We start from the raw sequence: 10,537 nt of genomic DNA on the forward strand, positions 1-10,537 counted from the left end.
TGTCTCCGGTTAGAGGTCATCCATCAGTTTGATGAAGCACGCTGAAATGGGTTTTTGCAAAGATGGGCACAAAACAATTATAACTATATAGAAAACACATATGGCACTGCCTTAGGGTGTAAGGGGTGCTCACCTCTTAGGTGAGTCCCCCCTCTTACATACAACCAATCACATAGTGCCATGTCAACTCCCCTAATACACTCCCCTAATACCGATTTTTGATGGCGGCACTCCCCTATTAGGTGAGTTCAAAATTATTATTATTATTATTTTTTTTTGGTAAAATTATGGATGTTTAAAAATTAAATAAAAGACATTTCATTAAATTTAAAATAGCCGAAATTGGGTTGTTGGGTGTTGTAAAACGAGGGGTGTGTAGGTTGTTGGAAAAAAAACGGGGGTTGTGAAGTGTATCCGAAAGGGGGTTGTGGTTGAGCATTTGCACCGCTCGAACCATCTCGAGACGGTTTCGAGACCCGTCACTTAGTTTTTTTCTTGGCCTCGCGGGGTCGGTTCTCCATTGCTCGGTGTATAAAAAATAAAAAGTGAAGGGGGTTTGGTTGGAGAGTATAAAAAATAAAAAGTGAAGTGGGTGTGGTTGGAGAGTTTAAAAAAATAGAGAGAATGAGATGGTTTGAGTATAAAAAAATGGTGAGAATGAGATGGTTATTTATATTAGTTTAAAAAAGTGAATTTTTTTTTATTAAAGATTCGACCGTTTGAAAAGAGCCGTTCCTTGTTTCTCGTGCATAATCACGCGGTGAGTCCACACCCAAAATACATCCCGATTCGGGACCCCGCAGTGATGGCGGCGGTGTTCCCGATCGGGGGGAATGCCATCACCGAACACCCTCACCGAAGACGCCCCGTACACCCTTAAAAGATATCAATGCTAGTAGTATGTTTGAATGTTTGGAAGCCACAAAGTAGTCAATACTTTTCTCTAAATAAAACCTCCTTTTTTTACTAAACGTATCTTCTTGTTAAAATTTCACATTAATACTATTCAAACCTTTTTTGTTTTTATAATATATTTTTCAGTCTTTTTGTTATATTATTTTTGTTATTGCTAGTATTTGTATTCTGAAACGTTTTTAACTTAAAAAGAAAAGTGGTTTGTTCTTAAAAAACAAACGTTTAAATTGAAGTAAGTCGATTTAATTTAATTGTTTTGCTCGATGTGTCTGTTTTAGTTTCGGTTCTAAGACACTAACTGAACTTTTAGTTTAATAAAATTATTATACTACCTAGTTATTTATTTATTCATTGACACACGTGGTTTAATAAATTAATATAAGCTAGTGCTGTAAGGAAAAACTTTTTGTATTTTTAATATATAGAACAGTTAATCATTTCATATAAACATTTTAAATATAATAATAATATTAAAATAAAAAAGGTAAGACAACTAAAATATAAACTAGAAGAATAAAAGTGAGGTTTTGGGGTTAAATACATAAAATCTAACAGTATTTTTAAATAATTTTATCTTTTTTTTCATAAAAACTTTATTTTTTAATTCGTGAAGCCTATTTATGAATGAAAATTTAATAAAATACTAATCAGAAATTGTCTTTAAAGCCAAGATTTGTTTTATAATTTTAATATTTAAAAATAACTATTATGAAAAAAGAAAGATTATTAAAAAAAACCTTTTGATTATTATTTGTACAAAAACGATTTTTAACCTTTTGGGAAAAAAACATTTTATATATAATGATTTGTATAGGGGTGAAACATGACAAGTTTTTAAGTGATATTTTTAGAAAGGAGATATGAAAAGTAAAAGTAAAAGTAAAGGTGCATTTAGCTAACCCCTTAAAGAAATTACACATTCTAGATAAATTATGGTCCTATATGTTGAAGTTGTAAGAATTTTTTTTTAAAGATTTTGAAACATGCACAAATTATATGAGTTTTTTTTTTTTTTTCCCAAAATAGTGTTATACGAAAAAATATTTACCAAAATAGTGTTGTTCCAAAAATATTTACCAAAGTAGTGTTTTCTTAGAAAATTTGTTTTTCTCACCCCTAATCTTATCGAATAACTTATATGTTTGACAAAACTAAACTTCTTTTAATATTTTAAAAAAGCAGGTTTCTATTTTTACTTTTTATAAATAAACTATAAATTATAATATTACTTCTTTATATTCTTTTACTAAATAAACATATTTATATTATTATTTATAATCTTGCTCGTAAGAAAAAAATAATAATATATATAAACACAATACAAACACGAAATCAAAATTCAACTTTCATGTTATTCGTATATGTTTGTTGCTATATGTAAAAGATAATAAATAAATATCCATATGATATTATCTTCAAGAGAATGACACGGCATTCTATTTTATGTTACTTTGTAGTTTCTTGCATGTTTTCAACGCATTCACTTTGTAAATAACCTCGAGGTGATTAAAGAAATTTATAGTTTTACTATTGTTATTAGAAAAAATAATATACATTTTTTTAAATGAATTGCTATTTTCATTGATCCATATTTGCCAATATACATTGAAATTCCAAGTATCTTAATAATACTAGCAAACATTAGCGAACTGTGAGATACAAAAAAAAATTGAACATATGTTTATTTTTTTAAAATTTAATTAAAATGTTAGAAATATATGTTTATTTAATAACGAAGTTCTCCAAATTATTAGAACAAGCAAGTTTTATTTTTTAAAATAATAGATTATCCCGTAGAGTGAATTTTGGAATTACGAAATATTGTAAGTGGTTCTTTAAAAAATAATAAAAAAATATGAACCTGACGTGAATCGAACACGCAACCTTCTGATCTGGAGTCAGACGCGCTACCATTGCGCCACAGATCCTTTTGATTATTCTCTCTTATATAATTTATAGATCTTCTGATATTGTTCGAATACAAGGCAATTTAAACAAAAGCCCGTTTAATAAAAACTATGGATGTAACCACTGCGCCACAGATCCTTTTGTTTATAAATATAGATATGTACGTAAATAAAAAGTTGAATAAAATAAATAAGCTGAACTCGCGTTTGTAACGCTAGGTTAGTTGTGAGCTTTAGGCATACGGTAGTATTACTCGAGCTTTAAACATAAAGCTCGAAAACAAGATCGAGTTAACTAAGTAATTTGTGTCACGGTATTTCTTTCTTTACACAACCCATAGAAATACAAACATATTCCAAACACAAACACGTTACCAAACATCCCCACATTTATCTAAATCTCATATTCTTCTTCTTCTTCTTCATCAGGTAATATTACAGTTAGCAAAGAATACTTGACTCTCAATGATATTTTTCCCTTATCCACCACAAGTCGAGCCCCCGAGACAACCCAATACCCGGGCGTCTGTTGTGGGCCCCGTGTCATCTCCGTTGTGTCAACAAATTTCAGTAGCTTCGGTGCTTGAACAGGAGCTGGTGGGCCCCCAGGGTATACAGCCGAGTTTATATTGACATCGGCTGGTTGAGGTGGCGGTTTCAGGACTGCTGTGAAGTGGTGGCTTATAAGAGTTGAAATAAGTCCTGATTTTCGGGCTAGCCCGGGAGACCCATCCCATTCGGGATTCTTGATTGCTGCTACTCCAACTGCGGTTGAGAACCGGAGCCGTAAAAAAAGAACATTTTTGAACCCATAATCCCCGACATGTAAATGAGCCCCGGTTACGATTGATAACTCGTTTTCGGATTCAACTGGCGCGGTGCAGACATGGGAGAAGTTTTTCCATTGAACTTTTTCGTAGTATCTACGGTCGTATGGCTCGTTGTTAAAGTTTCCGTTTACGTCGTCTTGTAGCTGGATGACTTTTGGGAGAGACGAGAGATGTTGCACGTGGATTGCTAACCGATTGCTTCGTTTACCTTCTAGATATAACCGTAGACCCGTTACGGGTCTCTTACCCACATCAACCTATTTACCCAAAAATGTTATAAAAATAAGTCAACTGGGTCAAAAATCTCGTCAAGAACTAGAACACCACACGAACCCAAAAATCTTGTCAAAAACGTGAACCCGAACACCACATTCGTGGGTTGCAACAAGCACAATCAACTTAAACTGAATTTGTGCTTTTTATTTCTTTAATTTTTTGCATGTTAATATTACAACAAAAAAAATACAAATGTATAAAAAGAAAATCAGGTTTACATTAAAAAAAGTCGATGTCGATTTCTCTTTTTAATTTTTAAACTTTTTCATAAATTACGCAGCCATTATTATTTAATAAAATACACATTTAAAAAAGATTATAAACTGGTTAAACGAGTTAACCGAACCCAACCAGTTTGGCTAAACGTGATTTGTGGGTTCAACCCAAAACTGACCCAAACCGTGTATATTAAACCCAAACCCGTGAATTTTGTGTTAGGTTATAGTCGTGTTTACATGTCTTGTCATAGATTCACACCCTTTTCCAAGATTAAAATATTACCGGATTAGTGTTCACATACAGCTTGGGCCCAAAAAAGCTGAACTGCAAAGAAGCCGTACTTTGCTGCTTTCGTTGTGGGCCAAGGGGTAGATCACTGAACACAGGGGCCCATTGTCTCGGTAACTGGAATTCCAAAAACTGATGAAGCTCTTCGATTGGTGGTTTATCTGTAACGAAACCTTAAACTTATAAGTTCAAGCTGAAGTCAAGGGATTTAAGAAAAAACAATGGGTATAAAAAGTGTTTTCAAGTCAACACAACCCGATCCACACAAAAATGGAAAGAGAAACGTTGCTCACAGCGTAAATAGAGGTTTATGGCATGACTTAAGTAACCAGATCCGGAAACACCATTCAGCAATGAAGTGATTGGAACGAAAGACATTGTGATGACATCAGGCTCTAACTGTACGCTATGCAACCACTCGTTATGTTTAAGGTTCCTATCATCATTCCCACCTCTCCTTTTGCAAATGCTTACAAGATCCTACAATCATTCGAGATCACCAATCAAACCACTTATAAGCATATAGAAAGTTGTTCAATACATAACCAATTTTACGTAGAGAACTGTGAAAACCGCATATACACTTGTACATATTGCTTTCATTGTGATATATAAGATCATTAGGGGAAAGATCAAATACAAAAAAAATCTTAAACTAGAAAGTGTAGGAAACCGGGTCAAACGAACTCCGATTTACCTCATTCCAACGACAATGGAACTGTCTTGTCGAATCGTATTCAAATATATATATGGTTTAGCTTTTAGGGTATAGAGTTTAACTTGATTTAGTGTTTAGATTTAGGTTTTAGCTTTAGGGTAGCCTTAGGGTTTAGCTTAGGTTTTAGCCTTTAGGGTTTATAGTTTAGATTTTAGGGTTTAGCATAGAGTTAAGCCTTAGGGTTTAGCATAGAGTTTAGCCCTTAGGGTTTAGCTTTAGGATTTAGAATTAGTGTTTAGCTTTAGGGGTTAGGCACTTAGGCTTTCTGGTTGGGTTTCGACGAGCCGATTCCAACTCCGCCCGAATGAGCTCAATCGGATTTCGTTTGACCCGGTTTCTTACACTTCCTAGGTTAAGAACATTTTGTACCGGATCTTTACCCAAGATCACTAGGTAACGTCGTAACCGCATCCATTTCTCTCTCCCACTATATCTAGCATGCACCACGTACAAGTGCTTATACAGTTCTTGTAGTTCTTTATTTAAAGATTGGTTATGTATTGAACACAATCTATATATATATAAATAACATAAATTCAAGCATAGTATGTATATTACAAAAAAGAAAGTGTATAAAGGATACCTCCTTATAAGAATAAGAGCTTGAGGAGTCGATATCTGCAAACCTTAACCGCTGCTCTCTCATGTCATACTGAAACATATAGAGCATGTATTATGATTTATAATACTTTTACAATTTAGGTTACTAAATAACCAAAAGAACAGAAAAATACAGCTAAATTAATTTTATAAAGAAAAGGATATTTGTTTACATATACAATACATGTAAAACCAATTTAACTTATAAAAAGATTAAATAGTATACAGAGATTAAAAATTGACTCTATATTACATCAAAAAAGTTAATTGTAGGTACTGGTAACTTGTCCAACCTGAATTTTTTATTGCATGTTTGGGTTCAAACGGGCCTACGGCTGGCCTTTTTGGGCCCAAAACTCTTAATGTTTTGTTTGGAGATGCTATCTTCCCCGAAACCTATCAATATTGCTAAAGGTCATGTAATCAAGACCCATTGGATTCAAACATGTTTGCAACTGTTTATACCAAAAAATCCATACCACATTAACGACTATGTAATTCACGAGCTCATCCAGCACGAAAGAAAAAAGAAAATAATCTTGGTTTTAAAAAGCACACCCCACGGTGCCTAACACTTTTTAAATCAGGTGCGCTTTTCGAAACCAAGAAAATAAAATTAAAAGACTAGATGTAGCAATTTCAACACATGGGTCAATTTGGGTTTTAATTTTTATTTCGAACGGGTCAATGGGTTTATCATATAAAAATAACTAAAAAGAAATGGGTCAAACATGTAGAAAGTCATTCAACGTGTATTAAATGCATAAAACCTCCTAAGTAGCTCCATAAAAACAATTCAGATTACTGTCGTGACGATATTATTATCTTTACACTTGAAGTCTTAAACACAATAACTATTTAAAAAAAAAACTCTAAAAACTGAATAAAAAAGTGTGTGGGGGTCAACCATGCTAAAAAAGTAATCCATTTTGACCAACGAATATATAATTTAATCAGGAGTGCTCCCTTTATTATAAGCCCGATAGTCAACATAGGAGTCCTAAAAACTCTACACGTTTCCCATCCTTTATCACCTACAAATAATATAAATAATTCAACCCTCCTTTAGGTGGTTATATTTGAAAAATAACTTTGGCCTTTTCCTTGATGACAATAGGATTAAACTATGTTAATTCAATGAGAACACCTATTAGATTTTCACACAAATTTAATTAAGCATCACAAAAAGTAACATTAAGTATTTAAATAGTTTTATTCAAACACTAGTAGGCCCATCTAGTGATTACCACTTAACACTTTTTATTCTTTTTTCGGTGATAACATAAAGTATTTAAAAGTTCTATTGAAACACTAGTAGGACCATCTAATAATGACTACTAATCAGTAATCCAACAGTTAATATATTTCGGAAAAATAGTGAATATATTTGGGAAAAAATAATATATGCATATCAATATAAACTACGAAAATACCTTGTCATTTGGAGAAATGTGTTCAGAATTAATAACATATTGTTCATCAGAGTCCAAAAATCTCTTGTCCGCCATTTCCTTTAACCTTTTCTGTACATCAGCAGGTTGGAGCAACGATGCATGCTTCTGTTTCATGTATATCACATCTTTTCCCCCCATCCTCACACCCACAATTATATGCGTGCCAAATTTTTCAATAAACCTGATAAAAACAGATAGACAGCACAAATACAAATTTAGCGGTGGTGGTTTCAACCCGTTTACGTGTAAACGGGTCAACAAGAGTTGGATTTGTTTGACGGGTCCAAATGGTAGATCTGTTAAAAAAACTGCACCTTGCTAACAGACCGGGCTCCCATGAGGATGGAACAGCGTTCTTTACATGATCACAGAGTACCATTTGAGACTTTCCTAACGCAACAGTGTACAATGAAATGAAAACACCGTCAAACGCAAGGGTTTTGGTACTGGACGCGTCTTTTTGCCAACTTCCTGAAAACTCGAACATTGTGTTAAAGAGGCCTGAAGGAATCTTTCCAGTTAACGATATTTCTTGGTTGAATTGCTCTGACATCTGCAAACAGACAACAAGAACTTTATATAACTTTGATCATATGCAACCAACATAAATACAGTAAAAAATTGGACCCAAAAAGCATATGGTTTAATCATGTAATACTATAGGCTCTGTAATGTGATGATGTAATGGTCGTTACCTACAACACCAAAGATTTCCAACACACACAAACACACACATATACATAGGCGATGTTCATTACCGAACACTTTGTTATTGCGAAAACAAAAGGAACAAACCTAAATCATTAATCTTTTATTCAATGGTTAATATTTTCTATCTTTTTTTACTTATTACATACAAATACATACGTTATGTATATAAGAAAACACTAAACTAATGTGTTCATGTGTTTCTAGAACTTTTAAACGTTTACCTACACATGAGTGTGTAGATTCTATAAATAAACGAAATTTGTTCACATTGTTTTTTTTTTAATTTAATTTAAGTACAAATAAATAAACATTGCATTTCAACCATTTTCTTATATTCTACAAATTTTTATGATTAAAAAAATTAGAGTACATTTCTGTTTTCGTCCCTGAGGTTTGTCCATTTTAACTAGTTTAGTCCAAAAATCTAATTTATAACAAAACCATCCCTAAGGTTTGCATTTCTTAACGATTTTCATCCCTAAGGTTTGCATTTCTTAACGCTTTTCATCCCTAAGAATTAAATGAAAAAGCACCCTTAGGGATGAAAAGCGTTAAGAAATGCAAACTTCAGGGCTGGATTTGTTATAAATTAGATTTTTGGACTAAACTAGTTAAAATTGACAAACCTCAGGGACGAAAACAGAAATTTACTCAAAAAATTAAATGACTTATTTTGTTCATCCCGTTCCCTGTCTCGAACCCTCCCCTATATATTACACCCAACCAACATAATTACAAAAATAAATGGACCCAAAAAGCACATAGTTGGTTCAATTATGTAATCATCAAAACGCAGAAACCATAGACCATATCAATAATGTAACAATATTATGCGCATGAATGCATGAATACACCCTTTACCTCCCCACCTACTCACCCAACCCAAAACTGCAAGTAAAACAAAACTAAAAAAATCAAACAAACCCCACAAACAATAATCAAAACAAATCAGCACATGCACAACCAATTCAAACACATTATCAAACACCATAATTAAATCATACACATCATTCCACATAAAGCAACAATTAAACAATTTATAGAAGAATTTAAAGCCAAACAAACAGTAAAATCATATTCATACCTGCTGAAACGAAAGAACATCAGAACTAAACCGAGTTCGTTCGCCTTTATCGCATTTAATCGATTTCGAAACGTTAGGAATCAACAGTCCACCAGGAAGCACAATGTCTCTACCTTCATCCTCATCAATTTCAATCAACCGGCACCCATTTCGATCATTATCACCGTCAGAAACATCATCATAGCCTTTGCGATACTTAAGCCTCAGATCTAACGAGATATCGTACCCGCATCCGATCGATTGAATCGCAACATTTGCAGCTTCAGCAGCTGGAAGCTTCAGCGCCATTTGCAGGTCGAAATTGTTCAAATTCGCGAGGTTAATCTGGTAAATAGAAGCTCTCGCAGCCGTTGATTCATCTGGAAACACTGATTAAGGACTTTGAAATGGTTGATTTTGGTATGAAGTATGAACCCTAGATTTAGGGGATTTGGGGATTTTGACTGTTGAGTTGACTATAACGGAATAAAGAATCGACGGGAGTGAGTGATGATTTGAATATTGATTGTGGTCACATACTTAATCGAGTATTGGGGGTTGAAAAAGGTGTGGTTATATATTATTTTATGTAATAACAAAAGAAAAAGAAAAAGAAAGAGAGAGAAAGAGAAAGATATATGCTCTATAAATATTAAGAAACTCTTTGTCAACTTTTTTAAGATATCATGTGGGGACCAGGTAAGAGTCATACTATGAATCAAAACTGTTAGAAAATACATAATTAAAATCAGTGTTTTATAAACCGGTAAATATCAGCCGGTTATACCGCTATTATTGGTTCCGGATGAAAATTCGGTACGAAATACCCTGGTAAATAAGTGAAACGGCATATGATTCGTACCGACGGTAAAATCCGGTATAACGGTTTGAACCGTAATACCGGTATCGGCCCATGGTTATTTTGGTTTTGGGTTTTTAGTATTCTAGAGTTTCATCAGATACCTATACCATCGATCGACATTCAAAACCATCATCACTTACGATTCATCACTTCATCCACAAGATTCAGCTCCATCTTCATCGGCTCATCACTCCATCTTCATCATGCTTCCAGTTCCATCTTCATCGGTGGGTTTTACTTATTTCAGTAAAATAATCTGAGAGTAAATAGATCCACAAGTGGGTCAAAAAATGAAAGACTTGAAGCAATTCGGTGTATCTCTCTCTCTCTCTCTCTCTCCATATGTATGTATGTATGTATGTATGTATGTATGTATGTATGTATGTATGTATGTATGTATGTATGTATGTATGTATGTATGTATGTATGTATGTATGTATGTATGTATGTATGTATGTATGTATGTATGTCTATACGGGTAAAGCAATGTTATGTGAAAGATTGTATTTTAAAACTTGAAAAAAGAAAGAGGACACAACAATAGTTATATTATAATTTATCTATACTATATGATAAAAGAAACCAATGGAGGGACACTTGTCATTATTCTAGACCATCATTAATTATCATAATTATTATTTAATTTAAATTATTAAATTTAATATATGTTTCAAACATTTAAGAAATTACAGAT

General features: G+C 33.1%; 1 protein-coding gene and 1 non-coding gene across 2 annotated transcripts; both read right to left on the bottom strand.

Moving 5' to 3' along the window:
* Positions 1–2,771: 2,771 nt before the first annotated feature.
* Positions 2,772–2,843, bottom strand: TRNAW-CCA. Its single transcript has one exon. It is a non-coding gene; the product is annotated as a tRNA-Trp (tRNA).
* Positions 2,844–3,013: 170 nt separating this feature from the next.
* LOC110929038 (MACPF domain-containing protein At4g24290) lies at positions 3,014–9,570 on the bottom strand. The gene is made up of 7 exons (XM_022172137.2): positions 9,003–9,570; positions 7,522–7,760; positions 7,187–7,388; positions 5,737–5,805; positions 4,729–4,915; positions 4,430–4,596; positions 3,014–3,909 (listed from the first exon to the last, which is right to left on the bottom strand). The coding sequence occupies exons 1-7, from the start codon at positions 9,288–9,290 to the stop codon at positions 3,217–3,219; spliced, it is 1,845 nt and encodes a 614-aa protein (XP_022027829.1). The 5' UTR covers positions 9,291–9,570; the 3' UTR covers positions 3,014–3,216.
* Between the last annotated feature and the right edge of the window lie 967 nt (positions 9,571–10,537).

The sequence above is a fragment of the Helianthus annuus genome, chromosome 3 (assembly GCF_002127325.2).
Source record: "Helianthus annuus cultivar XRQ/B chromosome 3, HanXRQr2.0-SUNRISE, whole genome shotgun sequence".
Classification (NCBI taxonomy): Eukaryota; Viridiplantae; Streptophyta; class Magnoliopsida; order Asterales; family Asteraceae; genus Helianthus; species Helianthus annuus.

Bases quoted from the DNA above. Each gene is read 5' to 3' on its own strand.
- LOC110929038 (XM_022172137.2), bottom strand. From the start codon at position 9,290: ATGGCGCTGAAGCTTCCAGCTGCTGAAGCTGCAAATGTTGCGATTCAA. The intron at 7,389-7,521 runs GTGCAGTTTTTT...TGTTTTTATCAG, and splicing joins GAGCCCGGTCTGTTAGCAAG to GTTTATTGAAAAATTTGGCA. The intron at 5,806-7,186 runs GTATTTTCGTAG...TATATGTTTCAG, and splicing joins ACATTTCTCCAAATGACAAG to TATGACATGAGAGAGCAGCG.